General features: G+C 45.2%; 1 protein-coding gene across 3 annotated transcripts in view; it reads right to left on the bottom strand.

The window, feature by feature from the left end:
* Window positions 1–15827, bottom strand: part of LOC124007223 (neuronal migration protein doublecortin-like) — a 90822-nt gene extending 74995 nt beyond the window's left edge. For all 3 annotated transcript variants that reach the window (XM_046317648.1, XM_046317639.1, XM_046317630.1), the window contains exons 1-2: window positions 15691–15827; window positions 2948–3371 (exon numbers count right to left, since the gene is read on the bottom strand). In XM_046317648.1, the coding sequence (XP_046173604.1) occupies window positions 2948–3308 (361 nt within the window). In that variant the 5' untranslated portion in view covers window positions 3309–3371; window positions 15691–15827. The remainder of the gene's footprint in view (window positions 1–2947; window positions 3372–15690) is intronic.
* Between the last annotated feature and the right edge of the window lie 5790 nt (window positions 15828–21617).

A 21617-nucleotide genomic window follows, 5' to 3' on the forward strand; every position in this document is an offset into this window, starting at 1 on the left:
TACAGTGAAATGCATCATTATCCTACTCCATTAGCCTTTAGAGAGACCCGGGGATACAGTAAAAAGCATCATTATCCTACTCCATTAGCCTTTAGAGAGACCTGGGGATACAGTAAAAGGCATCATTATCCTACTCCATTAGCCTTTAGAAAGACCCGGGATACAGTAAAATGCATCATTATCCTACTCCATTAGCCTTCAGGGAGACCTGGGGATACAGTAAAATGCATCATTATCCTACTCCATTAGCCTTCAGAAAGACCCGGGGATACAGTAAAATGCATCATTATCCTACTCCATTAGCCTTCAGAAAGACCCGAGGATACAGTAAAATGAATCATTATCCTACTCCATTAGCCTTTAGAGAGACCCGGGGATACAGTAAAAGGCATCATTATCCTACTCCATTAGCCTTTAGAAAGACCCAGGGATACAGTAAAATGCATCATTATCCTACTCCATTAGCCTTCAGGGAGACCTGGGGATACAGTAAAAGGCATCATTATCCTACTCCATTAGCCTTTAGAGAGACCCGGGGATACAGTAAAAGGCATCATTATCCTACTCCATTAGCCTTTAGAAATACCCGGGGATACAGTAAAATGCATCATTATCCTACTCTATTAGCCTTCAGGGAGACCTGGGGATACAGTAAAAGGCATCATTATCCTACTCCATTAGCCTTCAGAAAGACCCGGGGATACAGTAAAATGCATCATTAGCCTACTCCATTAGCCTTCAGAAAGACCCGGGGATACAGTAAAATGCATCATAGAAGTCATAGAAGTAATCTAGCACAACCGCAGCTCCACATGTTAGGAGAGTCCACCTAGCTAATGTTCTGATGCTATGATAGGTCTGCTCTAGACATACTGAGACCACTGCTCTGTGGCTCCTGGGGCGCTGAGTGAATCCCTGGTATGAATTATTGAGGCTAAACAGCATGACTGTCGTGACTGCTCGGCTGCTCACTAACTACCGGCATTTAGCAGAGTGGCAGAGAGTCTCTGGAGGACACTGTGTAAACTAGCCTAGCATACTGTCCCCACGGCTCCATCCCACAGTAAACCATTGGATTATCGTTATAATATATATTGCGATTACAGCCGATTACAGATTACAGCTCGACCGGCCAGACAGTCTCTTAATCTCATAGCAGAAGACGTTTGCGCCTCCCAATCTTTCCAGCGTTACAGGCGCTGGCACACTCGGCTGGTGATCTCCATCAGACTACTGCTGTGCAACCACTCACCGTCACATCAACAGCCCGTAGAATGATAAGGTTCACTCACAGAGGGAAACCAAGCACAAAAAGAGAGTACTACGAGGAGTCTAAACATGTGCCGTAATTTCCGGACTATAAGCCGCTACTTTATTCCCACACTTTGAACCTCGCGGTTTATACAATGTCGCGGCTAATTTATGGATTTTCCCCCGCTTTCACAAGATTCATGCCGCCAAAAAACAGAGCACCGTCACATAATGAGCACGCTCAAACTTCCCATCATTCTGATTACGGTAGTAATTTTGTCACCCTCATCATGACAAAGACACGGAGAAATGCATATGATGCAGCTTTCAAGTTGAAGGCGATAAATCTGGCTGTTGGAAAAGGAAATAGAGCTGCTGCATATGGGAGCTTGGCCTTAATGAGTCGATGATAAGACGTTGGAAACAGCAGCGTGAGGAACTGACTCAGTGCAAAAAGACAGCAAAGGCTTTCAGAGGGAAGAAAAGCAGATGGCCCAAAGTATTTGCAGCCACTCGACATCAGTGTAAATCGTGCATTTAAGGTGGCGCTCCTTGTTCAGTGGGAGGCTTGGATGACAAGTGGGGAGAAATCCTTCACTAAAACGGGCCGCAGGCGAAGAGCATCTTATGGTCAAGTCTGCCAGTGGGTCAAAAAATCCACTATCATTAACGGGTTTCGAAAGGCTGGACTGCTGTTTGTTGAAGGGGCAGCATGAGCTCAGCGGGGTATTTGCCTCCGGATGAAAGTGACGAGAGCGACAATGAAAACGATCCAACAATCAGATGAAGCAATTCTGAGGCTTTTCAACTCCGACACCGAAGGAGATGACTTCAGTGGTTTCAGTGCACAGGAGGAGGAAGATAGTGACCAATGACTTTCTTGGTAGGCTACTGTTTTAATTTTTGTTACAAGCCGTGTTTCGTTAAAGCCTATTTATTTTTGTTACACGCCATGTTTCATTTAAAGACTGTGTAAAGTTCATTTGTTTCAATGTACCGGTAGGCACCTGCGGCTTATAGACATGTGCGGCTTATTTATGTACAAAATACATATTTTTTTATAATTCAGTGGGTGTGGTTTATATTCAGGTGCGCTTAATAGTCCAGCAATTACGTTAATAACACTGAAGTATGATGACCCCCCCATTCCCTACCTACCACCCAGCCCCCTGTGAGCTTACCTTCCTCCAGCTCGTCCATGACCCCCCCCATTCCCTACCTACCACCCAGCCCCCTGTGATCTCACCTACCTCCAGCTCGTCAATGACCCCCCCATTCTCTACCTACCACCCAGCCCCCTGTGAGCTCACCTTCCTCCAGCTCGTCCATGCCCCCCCCCCCATTCCCTACCTACCACCCAGCCCCCTGTGAGCTCACCTTCCTCCAGCTCGTCCATGACCCCCCATTCCCTACCTACCACCCAGCCCCCTGTGAGCTCACCTTCCTCCAGCTCGTCCATGACCCCCCATTCCCTACCTACCACCCAGCCCCCTGTGAGCTCACCTTCCTCCAGCTCATCCATGACCCCCCATTCTCTACCTACCACCCAGCCCCCCTGTGAGCTCACCTTCCTCCAGCTCATCCATGACCCCCCATTCCCTACCTACCACCCAGCCCCCTGTGAGCTCACCTTCCTCCAGCTCGTCCATGACCCCCCCCATTCCCTACCTACCACCCAGCCCCCCTGTGAGCTCACCTTCCTCCAGCTCGTCCATGGTGGTGATCTTGCGCGTTCCGTCGATGGAGAAGATGAAGCGGACCCCCTGGGGAAGGTTGATGTGGTCGGAGAGGGAGCGCGTCAGGTCGGCCAAGAGGGCGTCGAAGGTGCGGAAGCGTTCCACGGCCACGGCGTACACGATGCCCTTGAAGTAGCGGTCTCCGTTGCGGTAGAACCGCACCTTCTTGGCCTTCTTCTCGTTGGTGAGAGCCTGCAGGGTGCGCGTGCGGTAGAAGCTGCAGTGGGCGCTGTGGGTGGGGCTGGGCAGCCCGTTCATGCGCCCGCCCCGCGGGTTACGGGGCTTGTCTCGCTCGTCGAAATGGCCAAAGTCCAGCTCCATGGCAACAGAGGTCCGGGAGGGTCCGTGGTAGACGGGTGCTGAAGGTGGAGAGCTCTGGGGAGTCTAGCATTGAGAGGAATAAAACAACAAAGTTATTACGACGTTAAATACAGGATACAAAAGGTGAATTGGTCAATATATTTCCATGGATGAACACATAGACTCTCAATGACGGAATACCACAGTGGGAAATAAATCCCTGAACATTCCACCATCTAGCCACTGTGAAATTCCCTTGCAGTGGGTATCACTTTCCATCTCCATCCCTCTCATACAATGGTGCACCATGCACCACGGGCGTGCTGGGGTTCACATGCAGTAAACCCAGCCAGCCCTCCCCCCGTCCCTCCAGAGGGTGTCTGGTTTCTGCAGGATGAAGAGAGGCCGGGCCAGCCCAATCAATTACAGCCCTCACTATCGATTAGCCCACCCCCCTTACAAACACACACAGAGGTGTGTTAACCTCCCGCCCCTCGTGTACGTGTGTGTGTGTGTGTGTGTGTGTGTGTGTGTGTGTGTGTGTGCGTGCGTGCGTGCGTGCGTGCGTGCGTGCGTGCGTGCGTGCGCATGCGTGTGTGTGAAGCAACTGGAGAACGCTCTACCATGATGGAGCTGCAACAGAGACACACAAGGCTCATTTAGGAAGTTTCCGAGTTGAACAGGGCATCAATATTTCATGTCCAGTGAACAGAATCACTCTGCAGTAATACTCAGTAGCACATGCCCTGACAACCCTTTAGTGACCCTAAAACTAAGGCCATTAGCTTCTGAACATACATATCATTATGGACTAAACATTTACATCAGTTGTACACGTCTTATGTAGAGCTAGAGCTGCTCCGCCGGCAAGGCTGCCAGTGACCTGGCCTACATTCAGCCCGGGCCCTTGGGAGATGGGAACGGAAGCGTGGCTAGCAAGAGCATCTTATTAAGAAGCCCCAGTGGATGGGTGATATTTTGGTGAAAAGGTCTCTCGTCGGAGTGAGCTGCGGTGCGTGGTCGGACCAGGATGTTTTCACAGGAACCGAGACGACTTTTCCTCGTGGCTCCAGGAAACGTTCGTAAGTGTGATTCTGGTTTCTGTGCGTTGCCTTACTACGGCCGTCGAAGGAAGTCAAATTTGATTGGTCACGTACACATATTTAGCGGGTGTTTCCGCGGGCGTAGAGCTAAGCGCTTGTGTTCCTAGCTCCAACAGCGCAGTCGTATCTGTCAGTGACGTGGTATCTAAAAGTGATTCGCAACAATACAGCCACGGTGTCATGCTAAGGCTTTGCGGCGTGCTTTTTTTTTGGTGGGGGGGGGGATTTTGCAAGTGTCGCATATCTTACAAGAAAAGTGTTTCACCTCATGGGTCTTTTTAAAGACAGATATGGCAGAAATATGCCCGGGAGCATCCCGGATTGGTGGATCATCCCAGTCTGAGATATGAGCAGGCAGCCTGGGGAGGATATGTAGCTACTGTAGCATTCTCATCAACCACCTCCGCACCGTCAGCTAAGGGTTCTTGGACAAGAGAGGCTAGAGCTGAGCTGAACGTTTGGAGCGTTAGTCACTGATGTAAAGTAGATGGTGTCCCAGTCTGCTGAGCACCATGTGCGAGGGCGTATTCGCACTTTTCAACGGTTACTCATCCTCTACACCACAGGGTAAAGGTACAGGCGTCACACACCCACAAGTTGCGTGATCCAATGTGCAACTGAAGCCGGTCTAAAAATAACTGCAAGAGAGAACAGTACTAAGGGAGGTTTTTGTTTTTGGTTATTGGTAGATAGGATAACTAGTGTAAAGGCATGAGCAGGTCTCTTTCAGGGTCTCGCCTCTCTGTTACAATCTGCAGTGCATATAAAGCATTCGGTTAGACGCTGCAAGGGGTAGAGAGCACAGCAAGCAGTGCCAGAACTCTTCACTAACATCTGCTCTTTTTAAACACAAACAGACCTTTTTATTCCCTCGGCAAAAAGACAGAAGAAAAGAATGCATGATGGGAGGAGCTAGCTGGCTGGCTGGCTGGCTGGCTGGCTGGCTGGCTGGCTGGCTGGCTGGCTGGCTGGCTGGCTGGCTGGCTGACTGGCTGGCTGGTTGGCTAGTCAAAGAAGTGTCTGCTGCTACCCAGTTTGGACTGGAACTTTGCAATGGGCAGTTTGAATAATGAGGAGATCAGCCACTGAATGGGCAGAGAGCACCCATTACTATTCCACTCTGAATGGGCAGAGACCACCCATTACTGTGCCACTCTGAATGGGCAGAGACCACCCATTACTGTGCTACTCTGAATGGGCAGAGAGCACCCATTACTGTGCCACTCTAAATGGGCAGAGACCACCCATTACTGTGCTACTCTGAATGGGCAGAGAGCACCCATTACTGTGCCACTCTAAATGGGCAGAGAGCACCCATTACTGTGCCAGTCTGAATGGGCAGAGACCACCCATTACTGTGCCACTCTGAATGGGCAGAGACCACCCATTACTGTGCCACTCTGAATGGGCAGAGACCACCCATTACTGTGCCACTCTGAATGGGCAGAGAGCACCCATTACTGTGCTACTCTGAATGGGCAGAGACCACCCATTACTGTGCTACTCTGAATGGGCAGAGACCACCCATTACTGTGCCACTCTGAATGGGCAGAGACCACCCATTACTGTGCCACTCTGAATGGGCAGAGACCACCCATTACTGTGCCACTCTGAATGGGCAGAGACCACCCATTACTGTGCCACTCTGAATGGGCAGAGACCACCCATTACTGTGCCACTCTGAATGGGCAGATACCACCCATTACTGTGCCACTCTGAATGGGCAGAGACCACCCATTACTGTGCCACTCTGAATGGGCAGAGAGCACCCATTACTGTGCCACTCTGAATGGGCAGAGAGCACCCATTACTGTGCCACTCTGAATGGGCAGAGACCACCCATTACTGTGCCACTCTGAATGGGCAGAGACCATCCATTACTGTGCCACTCTGAATGGGCAGAGAGCACCCATTACTGTGCCACTCTGAATGGGCAGAGACCACCCATTACTGTGCCACTCTGAATGGGCAGAGACCACCCATTAATGTGCCACTCTGAATGGGCAGAGACCACCCATTACTGTGCCACTCTGAATGGGCAGAGACCACCCATTACTGTGCCACTCTGAATGGGCAGAGACCACCCATTACTGTGCCACTCTGAATGGGCAGAGACCACCCATTACTGTGCCACTCTGAATGGGCAGAGACCACCCATTACTGTGCCACTCTGAATGGGCAGAGACCACCCATTACTGTACCACTCTGAATGGGCAGAGAGCACCCATTACTGTGCCACTCTGAATGGGCAGGGACCACCCATTACTGTGCCACTCTGAATGGGCAGAGACCACCCATTACTGTGCCACTCTGAATGGGCAGAGAGCACCCATTACTGTGCCACTCTGAATGGGCAGAGACCACCCATTACTGTGCCACTCTGAATGGGCAGAGACCACCCATTACCGTGCCACTCTGAATGGGCAGAGAGCACCCATTACTGTGCCACTCTGAATGGGCAGAGACCACCCATTACTGTGCCACTCTGAATGGGCAGAGACCACCCATTACTGTGCCACTCTGAATGGGCAGAGACCACCCATTACTGTGCTACTCTGAATGGGCAGAGACCACCCATTACTGTGCCACTCTGAATGGGCAGAGACCACCCATTACTGTGCCACTCTGAATGGGCAGAGACCACCCATTACTGTGCTACTCTGAATGGGCAGAGACCACCCATTACTGTGCTACTCTGAATGGGCAGAGACCACCCATTACTGTGCCACTCTGAATGGGCAGAGACCACCCATTACTGTGCCACTCTGAATGGGCAGAGACCACCCATTAATGTGCTACTCTGAATGGGCAGAGACCACCCATTACTGTGCCACTCTGAATGGGCAGAGACCACCCATTACTGTGCCACTCTGAATGGGCAGAGACCACCCATTACTGTGCTACTCTGAATGGGCAGAGACCACCCATTACTGTGCTACTCTGAATGGGCAGAGACCACCCATTACTGTGCCACTCTGAATGGGCAGAGACCACCCATTACTGTGCCACTCTGAATGGGCAGAGACCACCCATTACTGTGCTACTCTGAATGGGCAGAGACCACCCATTACTGTGCCACTCTGAATGGGCACTCAGCAGCCACCCTCTCTGCCATGTTCACATCTCACCCCAGTCATGAGTCTCTCCGCCGTGGGAGGAAAGAAGGCATCGGGAAGGTCATCGGTGCCACGCCCTACCCTGGATCATGCTGGGAGCCCTACCCTGGATCATGCTGGGAACCCTACCCTGAATCATGCTGGGAGCCCTACCCTGGATCATGCTGGGAGTCCTGCCCTGGTCAGACTGGCAGTTTGTCTATTTGCTCCAATAAAACCTTTCCATGGCGGGCATTCATGAGTGGAACGAGCGTTTCGGTGAAAACTAGCCGACTGCAGAGCAGACAAAGAAACACGTCAGAGTCGTTCTACTCCAGCGGGGCAGGTTGCGTCGAAACAGCGACGCACAAAACCCCCTTTCTAATGAATCTCATTAGCAATCTCTGTGTGATACAATCAAAATGAATAGAATTCCTCTGTACGAAATGGAAAATGTGTGGTTATGACGACCACACAGTAGAGCTTGATGGTAGCTGCTGCATGACAGAACAAAGACTCACTGCAATACTATAGCGGTAAACACGTGGTCTGGCACAGCCACAAACACAAACGCAGACAAAAAATACTAACACAGACATACACACAGACACAAACGCAGACACACACAAAAAATACAATCACAGATATACACACAGACACAAACGCAAACACAAACGCAGACACAGACAAAAAAACACAAAACACAGATACACACACAGACAAAAATGCAGACAGACAAAAAATACAAAACACAGATACACACACAGACACAAATGCAGACACAGACAAATAATACAAAACACAGATACACACACAGACACAAATGCAGACACAGACGAAAAATACAAAACACAGATACACACACAGACACAGACAAAAAATACAAAACACAGATACACACACAGACACAAATGCAGACACAGACAAATAATACAAAACACAGATACACACACAGACACAAATGCAGACACAGACGAAAAATACAAAACACAGATACACACACAGACACAGACAAAAAATACAAAACACAGATACACACACAGACACAAATGCAGACACAGACAAATAATACAAAACACAGATACACACACAGACACAAATGCAGACACAGATGAAAAAATACAAAACACAGATACACACACAGACACAAACGCAGACACAGACACAGCAGCCATACTGTACTGTGCATGACCTGTGAATGAGGTTAGCTGCAGCGGGATGAACCTCATCCACACCTGCCTAGAATGTGCTGATACCCAAGTCTGGGCTGTCTGGCTGTATTTGTATCAGGCTTCTCTGTAAAGACACGCAGCAGATAAAAGGAAGTAGTGACTTTGTTTTTAACAATACAAGTTACCAGGTATGAGATTTCTTTCTATTTCAACGTCTTCTATCAAAGTACAGTAACTATCAGGTCAAACAGAATCCCCACTCTAGGGACAATATGGGTGTCCTGGGATACCCTGTGTCACCCAATAGGCTATTGTGCTCTGTCTAGCTTCAGGCCTTGTCCTACACAACGCTATGATGCAATTTCCTACATCTTTCAACCTTCGTCAATAGCCCCTCACACTCAGTTGCCCAAAATGGCCTCTTCTAAACAATGCTGATCAATAACCACTTGTCAATGATCCTATCCGCTTTCAGGCCCCTCGTTCACAAACAAAGCATTTGTCAATATCGCCCCCAGTCTGAGTCACAGGATACGGGCCAGTAGGGTGTTGTGTTGAAGTGGGCAGGAGGTGTGGCGGCTACAGGAGGCAGGAGCAGGTGATGTATGATAAACAGCAGTCATCTTTGACAGCCTGACCTCCTCCCCACAGCCCACTGAGCCCCGTCCTCTGGAGCCCCCACCGAGACCACATCCCCTTCCTGGAGTGGACACAACAGAACAGATGCCAGAGGGAACAAGAAACATAACAGAACCCCCACCCCACCTCCTCCCCCCCCCCACCTACTAACACCACATCCCCCTGCCTGATGACATCCCAGGAGAAGCCCTTTTCATGTGACCTTAACTCATCCCATCTAAAAAATATATTGTTCCTGTTGTGAGGCCCCTGGGGCACTTCTATATCCTGTCGAGAATGAGATTTGTCTGCTAAATTCTTAATGCAGTATTAGTATAAGAACGAGGCTGGAGGTGCTGCTCTCTCTGGAGAAATGTAGCAGAAGCAGGCCTGTGTTTAAGAATAGGGTTAGAGGAGCAGAATCACAACTGATTCACTGGTGACTAACTGACACCCTTCCAGAGCTGCTGCGGTGGCCTGCTTCACTCGGGTACAACGAACTCCACAGACGGATTCTTCAGACTGTTGTCTGTGAACACTGATTGATATGTAGACGATCGACGATTCGGTAATTCGCTGACACAGACTGAGTCTCGGATGAGACGCGCAACGGTGTCCCATTCTAACGTGGCACCTATAGTGTGCACCTCAGTGCACCATGTGGTGGAATCAACTTTGAAACAGCACACACACCCTGTGTCCTAGTTATATTTAGCTGGACAATTATTGTATTTCTCGGGGTTCGATCTGGGGTTGTCGGTTTGATTATTGGTGGGACTGAAATCCCCTATAAAAAATAAATAAAAAACAGGCACCTGACAGTAGCAAAGTAGCTGCCCCTATTCACCATGCCCCTACCCAACCCAGTTTCCAGTATGTACTAAAACACAGACCCACACCTGGGGAGGGAGACGATGTTAGTGCATATCTGACCACTGATCAACCCAGGAGTTCGCACACGTTGTTATGTCAACACCTTGGTCATCATTGTGTAGACTAGAAGCTGCTCCCTGTGACTTCTAAAGCTCGGATCTGTGCCAGGGGGACGGACGGATGGACGGACAGACAGACAGAGTCCAGGCCTTGAAGCAGATTTACCAATTAAAGCCTGGCCACTTCCTGCCAAATCCACACCTAGTGGCTGTGACCAGTGACCACATCTCGATAAGCTCAGACAAAGACAAAGACATGCAGGCAGCCTAACCACTCAACATCTCTATCACCCAACTCTCTCCACATACAATGCCCACACATGGGTCAGCTGCTGGGTAATGGCAACCCCATTTAGACTCCATGGTTTAACAGGGACATGTTAACCCGTTTCTGCGTAAACAGTGATTGTGTGAGACTGCCAACGCCCCAATGGCAAAGGCCATGAAACTCACTGCTTTTAATGGTGAAATACTGATTGTGATTTATATGTCCTCCTCCCCTAATCCCTCAATAGCCCTGAAACACATATGTGCCCTTCATGGAGATAAACAGAGGACCACATTGTCCCCACCCAGGGATGTGGCTGGGACCACCCCTCCCCCGCCCACCCTCGACCTGCAGAGCACGGAGTCTGACTGGGGTTTTATGACAGCCAGGCCTTGGGATGCATGGGATGGGGATTGGGGTGGGACCGAGGGAGGGACCAGAGTAGGATGGGTTAAGGGCAGTGGTACTCCTCCTGACAGACAAGAGGTAAATCACTGACCCTCTCCTCATGACATCACTGGAGACAGCCCATCGTCTCACAGAGACACCCCCATAACTTTCACTACTATTACTACTGTAGTACTACTATATCACTACTACTACTACTGTAGTACTACTCTATCACCACTACTACTGATGTAGTACTACCCTATCACTACTACAACTGCTGTAATACTAATCTATCACTACTACTACTGATGTAGTACTACTCTATCACTACTACTAGTGATGTAGTACTACTCTATCACTACTACTAGTGATGAAGTACTACTCTATCACTACTACTACTGTAATACTACTATATCACTACTACTACTGTAGTACTACTTACTCTATCACTACTACTACTACTGTAGCACTACTCTATCACTACTACTACTGATATAGTACTACTCTATCACTACTACTACTGTAGTACTACTACTCTATCACGACTACTACTACTACTACTACTACTACTACTACTGTAGTATTACTCTATCACTACTACTACTACTGTAGTACTACTCTATCACTATTTCTACTACTGCACTACTACTCTATCACTACTACTACTGTAGTACTACTCTATCACTACTACTACTACTGATGTAGTATTATTCTATCACTACTACTACTGATGTAGTACTATTATATCACTACTACTACTGTAGTACTACTCTATCACTACTACTACTGATGTAGTACTATTCTATCACTACTTCTACTATTGCACTACTACTCTATCACTACTACTACTACTACTACTGTAGTACTACTCTATCACTACTACTACTGATGTAGTACTACTCTATCACTACTACTACTGTAGTACTACTCTATCACTACTACTACTACTTTAGAAATTCTCTATCACGACTACTGATGTAGTACTATTCTATCACTACTACTACTGCTGTAATACTACTCTGTCACTACTACTACTGTAGTACTACTCTATCACCACTACTAGTGATGTAGTACTACTCTATCACTACTACTACTGCTGTAATACTACTCTATCACTACTACTACTGTAGTACTACTCTATCACCACTACTAGTGATGTAGTACTACTCTATCACTACTACTACTACTACTACTACTACTGTATTACTACTCTATCACTACTACTACTGATGTAGTACTACTCGATCACTACTACTACTACTGTAGTAACACTATATCACTACTACTACTACTGTAGTACTACTCTATCACTACTACTACTGATGTAGTACTACTCTATCACTACTACTACCACTACTATAGTACTACTCTATCACTACTACTAATGATGTAGTACTACTCTATCACTACTACTACTATAGTACTACTCTATCACTACTACTACTATAGTACTACTCTATCACTACTACTGCTGTAGTACTACTATATCACTACTACGACTACTGTAGTACTACTCTATCACTACTACTACTGATGAAGTAATACTATATCACTACTACCACTGCTGTAGAACTATATCACTACTGCTACTGCTACTATAGTACTACCATATCACTACTTCTACTGTAGTACTATTATATCACTACTACTACTGCTGTAGTACTACTCTATCACTACTACTGCTGTAGTACTACTATATCACTACTACGACTACTGTAGTACTACTCTATCACTACTACTACTGATGTAGTAATACTATATCACTACTACCACTGCTGTAGAACTATATCACTACTGCTACTGCTACTATAGTACTACCATATCACTACTATTACTGTAGTACTATTATATCACTACTACTACTGCTGTAGTACTACTCTATCACTACTACTACTGATGTAGTACAACTCAATCACACCTACTAGTGATGTAGTACTACTCTATCACTACTACTACTACTATAGTACTACTCTATCACTACTACTACTGTACTACTCTATCACTACTACTACTGCTGTGATAATAATATATCACTACTACTACTACTGTATTACTACTCTATCACTACTACTGCTGATATAGTCCTACTCTATCACTACTACTACTACTGTAGTGCTACTCTATCACTACTAATACCATAGTAATAGTATATCACTACTACTACTGATGTAGTACAACTCAATCACACCTACTAGTGATGCAGTACTACTCTATTACTACTACTGTCATACTACTCTATCACTACTACTACTATAGTAGTACTCTATCACTACTACTACTACTGTATTACTACTCTATCACTACTACTACTGATATAGTACTACTCTATCACTACTACTACAGTACTACTACTCTATCACTACTTCTACTACTGTAGTACTACTCTATCACTACTACTACATAGTAATACTATATCACTACTGTACTACTGTAGTACTATATCACTACTACTACTGCTGAAGTACTACTCTATCACTACTACTACTGATGTAGTACTACTCTATCACTACTACTACTGATGTAGTACTACTCTATCACTACTACTACTACTGTAGTACTACTATCACTACTACTACTACTGTAGTACTAGTACTACTACTACTGATCTACTCTATCACTACTACTACTGCTGTAGTACTACTCTATCACTACTACTACTACTGTAGTACTACTCTATCACTACTACTACTGATGTAGTACTACTCTATCACTACTACTACTACTGTAGTACTATCTATCACTACTACTACTGCTGTAGTACTACTCTATCACTACTACTACTGATGTAGTACTACTCTATCACTACTACTACTACTACTATAGTACTACTCTATCACTACTACTACTGCTGTATAACTACTCTATCACTACCACTACTACTGTAGTACTACTCTATCACTACTACTACTGTAGTACTACTCTATCACTACTACTACTGATGTAGTCACTACTACTACTACTACTACTGATGTAGTACTACTCTATCTACTACTACTACTACTGTAGTACTACTCTATCACTACTACTACTACTACTATCACTACTACTACTGATACACTACCAGTACTACTACTATCACTACTACTACTGACTACTACTCTATACTGATGTAGTACTACTATACCACTACTACTACTGTAGTACTACTATCACTACTACTAGTACTACTCTATCACTACTACTACTGTACTACTACTCTACTACTACTACTGATGTAGTACTACTATCACTACTACTACTGTGTACTACTCTATCACTACTACTACTACTGTAGTACTATCTATCACTACTACTACTACTACTCTACTCTATCACTACTACTACTACTACCACTACTACTGTAGTACTACTATATCACTACTACTACTGCTACTGATATAGTACTACTCTATCACTACTACTACTGCTCTATCACTACTTCTATCACTACTACTACTGCTGTAGTAATACTATATCACTACTACTACTGCTGTAGAACTACACTACTACTGCTACTATAGTACTGTAGTACTACTCTATCACTACTGCTACTATAGTACTACTCTATCACTACTACTACTGATGTACTGACTACTACTGCTGTAGTACTACTACTACTACTGATGTAGTACTACTCACTACTACTACTACTGTAGTACTACTCTATCACTACTACTACTGTACTACTCTATCACTACTACTACTGCTGTATAATACTATATCACTACTACTACTACTACTACTACTGATATAGTCCTGTACTACTACTACTGTAGTAATACTGTATCACTACTACTACTGCTGTAGTACTATATCACTACTACAACTGCTGAATTACTACTATATCACTACTACTACACTACTATATCACTACTACTACTGCTGTAGTACTATATCACTACTACTACTGCTGAAGTACTACTATATCACTACTACTGCTGTAGTAATACTATATCACTACTACTACTACAGTAGTGCTACACTACACTACTATTAGTAATACTGCATTCAAACATGAGCACACTCATATAATGTATCAATACTAGTGTTATTACTAGACTAATGACTCGCCCCAGTGCATTCCCACCACCAGAGCAGAAATTACAGGAGTGGCCCAGAACTATTGAAATATTTAAATTGCCATCTCCATAATGTCCAGACCCCTACTCATAGGGCAATCCCAACAGTTAATGTCATTCAAACCCTAAATATGTTTTTTTTATTAATGTGGCATATAATACATGCTCTCACCAGGCGTACCTAACACAGGGCAGTGCGCACACTGAAGCAGATAGACAGCAAGGCTGTTATATTGTGTGATAGTGACATGTCTAACTGCACCAGAGAGATGTGAGCCTGAGTCTGTGCCACCACCATTCCCACCACTACAGCCGCCCATAGAAAAAAAAACCTGATCATTCTACCTGCCCGCCAGCGTTCTGTATCCCCATCACAGCTGATCTGTGTAACACTAAGCCAGTCTTAGCTGGTTTTAAGTCATATTCAAAAAAAAAAGAAAAAAGTTTCTCTGTACTCCCTCTCTCATTTGTGTAACAAGAAAACCCATCAGTAGGTCCCATGATCTTAAAACAGTGCAGTGGTCGCAGTACCCTGCATACAGATGAGTTGTGTTAGTTGTGTACTAACGGGTACGCGCACACCTACAACCACCTGCTCAGCTAACTGCCTAAATAGCTTACAATTCGAACAATCCTCAGAAGTGTCCAATAATCAAAACAACAGATCAACACACCGTCAGAAACAGAAGTAAAATACCAAAATAATATGTTTTGGCCATTTAACTATGTTTAACCCAAATATATAGTATCCCACTAACGGTACTCACCCGCGCTGGAGTGTATGGAGTGAAGTGGGTGGGTGTGGATGCTGCAGGAAAGCGGCACGAGCTCTTTTTGCCTTTGTCTGCCTCGCTCTAGTCCATGAGCTGTGCATACCTGACCGGCTGTACTGCTGGGTCCTAAAGCCGACCGCTGCTGAATCCGCCCTAGCAAGGCAATGGCACAGACCGGTATGTTAGGGTATTTCTCACAAAAAGATGACGTAAACCTTTTCAAAGCTGCAAAATGTTTACTTTCGGACTATTACTGTGTCATGATTAATACTTGTTCTAATTCAGATATCCATGTAGGCTATAATGCTGCCTAATGAAATCATAAATACTCATCTGAAGAAAGAAAAACTGCATTTAATCCCTGTGTTTTTAGAAAATCATGCCTCCATTTCATTCCTCTATTTTACTACTTCTATTGTAAGGTAATGTAGTGCTGATAATCCCTAACAACAGATTGAACTGGGTGGGTGTTGCGCCTCTCTTCACACCATACATGTTACAGCATATTTCCAGAGGCAGAAACAGCAGGATAATAAATTGATACATTTGCAGTTGAGTGTGTGTGTGTGTGTGTGTGTGTGTGTGTGTGTGTGTGTGTGTGTGTGTGTGTGTGTGTGTGTGTGTGTGTGTGTGTGTGTGTGTGTGTGTGTGTGTGTGTGTGTGTGTGTGTGTGTGTGTGTGTGTGTGTGTGTGTGTGTGTGTGTGTGTGTGTGTGTGTGTGTGTGTGTGTGTGTGTGTGTGTGTGTGCAAGTGTGTGCGTGCGTGACCTGGCTTCAGAAGGTAAAAGCCCATTATGTACACCACTGCCAGAGATAGAGGAGAGAGGATAGCTCTAAGAGCTGATGTCCTTCCAGATAAGAGGCTATGACATGACAAAGCAGGACTGCAGTCACCCACCCTCTGTATATGGGATGCATGTGTATGTATCGGGTGGAAGTGGAGGTGTCTATGAGCACCTGTGTTTGCGGCTGTGTGTTTGTATTAACTCGTCATGCAATCCAGTCGTGTGCGTAGTGAACTGAGACAAAGTCATCAGAGTGCATCTCTTTGAGACTAATCAGTAATGACGTTGTGATTCTGGGCCCCTATGGGGAGTATGGATAAAAGCCTTAAACACCTCAATACATCTGTCCAATCTGCTTTCCTTCTGTGGAGTTTTTTTTTTTTTTTTTTTTTTAAACAGGCCCTTTAAATCAAATCTGTGTCTTGGCCCAGTCAACAACACACACCATCACCCTGTGCTGACAGGGTATCAAATACACACCAACACCTCTTTATAAGGTTCCTGTCACCATCAATAACAATACAGCTCTCCATCAGATAAATGATCCATTGGATTCTGTCCAAGTGAGTCTCTATAGAATTTGATCTAGCGGATGTCATACTGAATTTACAGGCTGTACATGGCTATGTAAAATGTACCATAAAATAAGAGTATGGTGTAATGTAGTGTTGATGTTAGTGGCATCCTCTGACATGGCAGTGCAGGCATAAAGTGTAGACAAAGTGCAACCCGGTCTCGGAGTGTTTCGTATCATTCTGTACGTAAATCTGAGACAAGCCATTTAGTTTGATACATTACATTTTGTATGGTATGTATTTTATTTGTAGATGTCTATTTCCCATTTTGTATGAAAGGTTACGAATTATAATCTGTATTACACATCACAATTTGGAAAACATACACGTTGGTTTAAGTTTAGAAGTTAAGTTCAAGGGTTAAGGTTAGGGTTTGGGCTAGAGGAAGGGTTAGCATAAAGGGTTAAGGTTATGGTTAGGCGAAGGGTTAGCTAAAAGGGTTAAGGTTATGGTTAGGTGAAGGGTTAGCTAAAAGGGTTAGGGGAAGCGTTAGCTAAAAGGGTTAAGGTTAGAGTGAGGGGAAGCGTTAGCTATCATGCTAAGTAGTTGCAAAGTAGCAAGTAGCTGAAAAGTTGCTAAAATGCTAAAGTTTTCAGTGATGTTTCAAACTTGCAACCTACATCTTTAGGAACGCTATTCCAGTGCACTTGATCCCTGCTTCTCCTATGACCCATCAACAGGCCAATGTGTGTCAGGGAAGAAAAAATCGTGTCAGAGTAGAATGACAAAAAAAAGAACACAAAAACACCTACCCAGCCAAGTATGAAAACTGAAACAGTGGGTGGTGATTTCGGAGACCATGTGTACCGCTGTAGCAAAGTGAACGTTGATTTTCTCCATCTGTGAAACTATTTCAGTCGAATATGGGTTTCCAATATATTTCAAAGACACTGCCACCAACAACCTTTATAAATAAATAGTTTCGAATTGATCCTGTAGTTCACAATAAGAAATGACCTGTGCCCATTTTCATACCACAGAAATCCCCAAGCTCTGTCTCTGTAACAAGAGAGAGCTATACTACAGTTTAATGTTTCATGCTCTCTGGCAGAGTTGATGCCCAGAACATGGGAAGGGTGGAGGGCCGTTCTTGTCATTTTTCATTTGTTTCTCTATCCATTGTGTTTCTTTGGTTGATACAGAGAATGGTTTGTATATACACTACTCCAAAAAATAAAGGGAACACTAAAATAACACATACTTTTTCCTTTACATAGTTGAATGTGCTGACAACAAAATCACACAAAAATGATCAATGGAAATCAAATTTATCAACCCATGGAGGTCTGGATTTGGAGTCACACTCAAAATTAAAGTGGAAAACCACACTACAGGGTGATGTAATGTCCTTAAAACAAGTCAAAATGAGGCTCAGTAGTGTGTGTGGCCTCCACATGCCTGACTGACCTCCCTACAACACCTGGGCATGCTCCTGATGAGGTGGTGGATGGTCTCCTGAGGGATCTCCTCCCAGACCTGGACTAAAACATCCGCCAACTCCTGGACAGTCTGTAGTGCAATGTGGCATTGGTGGATGGAGCGAGACATGATGTCCCAGATGTGCTCAATTGGATTCAGGTCTGGGGAACGGGCGGGCCAGTCCATAGCATCAATGCCTTCCTCTTGCAGGAACTGCTGACACACTCAAGCCACATGAGGTCAACCGCACCAGCATATGGTCTCACAAGGGGTCTGAGGATTTCATCTCGGTACCTAATGGCAGTCAGGCTACCTCTGGCGAGCACATGGAGGGCTGTGCGGCCCCCAAAGAAATGCCACCCCACACCATGACTGATCCACCGCCAAACCGGTCATGCTGGAGGATGTTGCAGCCAGCAGAACGTTCTCCACGGCGTCTCCAGACTGTCACGTCTGTCACATGTGCTCAGTGTGAACCTGCTTTCATCTTGGTGAATTTGCCAATCTTGGTGTTCTCTGGCAAATGCCAAACGTCCTGCACTGTGTTGGGCTGTAAGCTCAACCCCCACCTGTGGAAGTCGGGCCCTCATACCACCCTCATGGAGTCTGTTTCTGACCGTTTGAGCAGACACATGCACATTTGTGGCCTGCTGGAGGTCATTTTGCAGGGCTCTGGCAGTGCTCCTCCTGCTCCTCCTTGCACAAAGGAGGAGGTAGCGGTCCTGCTGCTAGGTTGTTGCCCTCCTACGGCCTCCTTCACGTCTCCTGATGTACTGGCCTGTCTCCTGGTAGCGCCTCCATGCTCTGGACACTACGCTGACAGACACAGCAAACCATCTTGCCACAGCTCGCATTGATTTGCGATCCTGGATGAGCTGCACTACCTGAGCCACTTGTGTGGGTTGTAGACTCCGTCTCATGCTACCACTAGAGTGAAAGCACCGCCAGCATTCAAAAGTGACCAAAACAACAGCCAGGAAGCATAGGAACTGAGAAGTGGTCTATGGTTATCACCTGCAGAACCACTCCTTTATTGGGGATGTCTTGATAATTGCCTATAATTTACACCTGTTGTCTATTCCATTTGCACAACAGCATGTGAAATTTATTGTCAATCAGTGTTGCTTCCTAAAAGGACAGTTTGATTTCACAGAAGTGTGATTGACTTGGAGTTACATTGTGTTGTTTAAGTGTTCCCTTTATTTTTTGAGCAGTGTATATCCCATGGAGTTCAAAAGCCTGAAGATAGAGCACCTAACTTCTTCTCTACAAATGTTCATCCTATTTAACTCCGTGAAATTACATTTCAGAGGGATAATACAAGGATAAGACTGGTCGCCTTAGAAAGCTAACATTGGTCCTTTCTAGAGGGGTCACTGAGGTTTTGACTGCCCCCCTCCCCTCAGGCGTAAAATACACTTTCGGACTCAGCTGTTGCTGCATTCTGGAGCCTCTCCTGTGCATGTCACACATAACTCTAATTCAGTCTGACCGCTGCCTCCTCAGCACCTCCCTCAGCTGTCTGAGAGGGGCTGCCTCCTGCCTGCAGAGTGCCGGACCACAGACAGGAGGGGCAGTGGGAAGAGGGGCAGATTTGGACATTAGCCACTCAATGGGGTGCTGTGTCACATAATGCTTCAGGCAAACTGAACACGTGCCGTGCCTCGTTCAAAAGCTGCTGTGGATTAGTCTTCTTTGGGCTTCACTTCAAAATAATTTGGACATATGTTTACCAACACAGAGGACCCCAAATTCAGACGAAGCTGTTTGTGTTTTCCTTTTGACTCCTAGCTTTTTGTACACATTATCAATGTCAATTATCAATATGTTCAAATGACGAACATATTCTTTACAGTGAACTAAATGTTATTTTGTCAGTAGGAATAGTAAACACCTTGAAAAAGGCCAAGTAGAAGGGAGCATCTCTGCAGATGGAGGCTCCTGTGACAGGGGTGAGTGGGATATGACTGAGACTGAGAAACTCACAGCTGGTGTTTTTGGGAAACATGATAAAAAAGCAGGAGGGCCTGTAATGGGGAGGGGCATGGTATCTTCGTGAGGGGGGCTGCTATGACGACGAATGAACGAGGATGTAAACAGACGATGGGTCATGGAGGCAGATGTCCAACAGGCTGGCAGAAAGAGGCACTGCCCAGGCTGGTAAAGCTATAGGAGACAGGTGGACGAGGGGGGTCCTGGCTGCTTAGACCTCATAGTGAATGTGAGACCCAGTAGGGTATTCCTTACATCAGGATCCACATATGCCCGCAGAAACTCACCCACTATTCTTCTGTAAGAGAGGGGAAATGGTCGATACTAGACTATATCCAATAATATAGTTGTTGTGTCTCGTCGTCCACTATGCTGTCAATGACACCATACACATGAAAAAAGTTTATTTTGCTTTCAGCCGTGATCAAATAAGGATCATATCCTGGAAATGGATTCCATAATTCAGTTTGTGCTAAATTTCATTTTATTACCCTGGTGGTGTGTGTTTCTAGAAAACCACCAGCTGCTTCCGTCTATTATGTCACAAAGAATCCGATCATACAAAAAGTTAATTATGCATATTATTACATACAGTACCAGCCAAAGTTTGGACACACTTACTCATTATTTTCTACATTGTAGAATACTAGTGAAGACATCAAAACTATGGAATAACACATATGGAATCATGTAGTAAGAAAACAAGTGTTAAACAAATCAAAATATGTTTTATATTTTAGATTCTTCAAAGTAGCCATCCTGTAACTGGATGACACTTTGGATGCACACACTTGGCATTTTCTTAACCAGCTTCATGAGGTAGTCACCTGGAATGCATTTCAATTTAATGATGTGCCTTGTTAAAAGTTCATTTGTGGAATTTCTTTCCATATTAATGCATTTGAGCCAATCAGTTGTGTTGTGACAAGGTAGTGGTGGTATACAGAATATACAGTAGAAGTCGGAAGTTTACATACACCTTAGCCAAATACATTTAAACTCAGTTTTTCACAATTCCTGATATTTAATAATCATAGTAAAAATTCCCTTTCTTACGTCAGTTAGGATCACCACTTTATTTTAAGAATGTGAAATGTCAGAATAATTGTAGAGAGTGATTTATTTCAGCTTTTATTTCTTTCATCACATTC

This window comes from Oncorhynchus gorbuscha, linkage group LG02, assembly GCF_021184085.1.
Source record: "Oncorhynchus gorbuscha isolate QuinsamMale2020 ecotype Even-year linkage group LG02, OgorEven_v1.0, whole genome shotgun sequence".
Classification (NCBI taxonomy): Eukaryota; Metazoa; Chordata; class Actinopteri; order Salmoniformes; family Salmonidae; genus Oncorhynchus; species Oncorhynchus gorbuscha.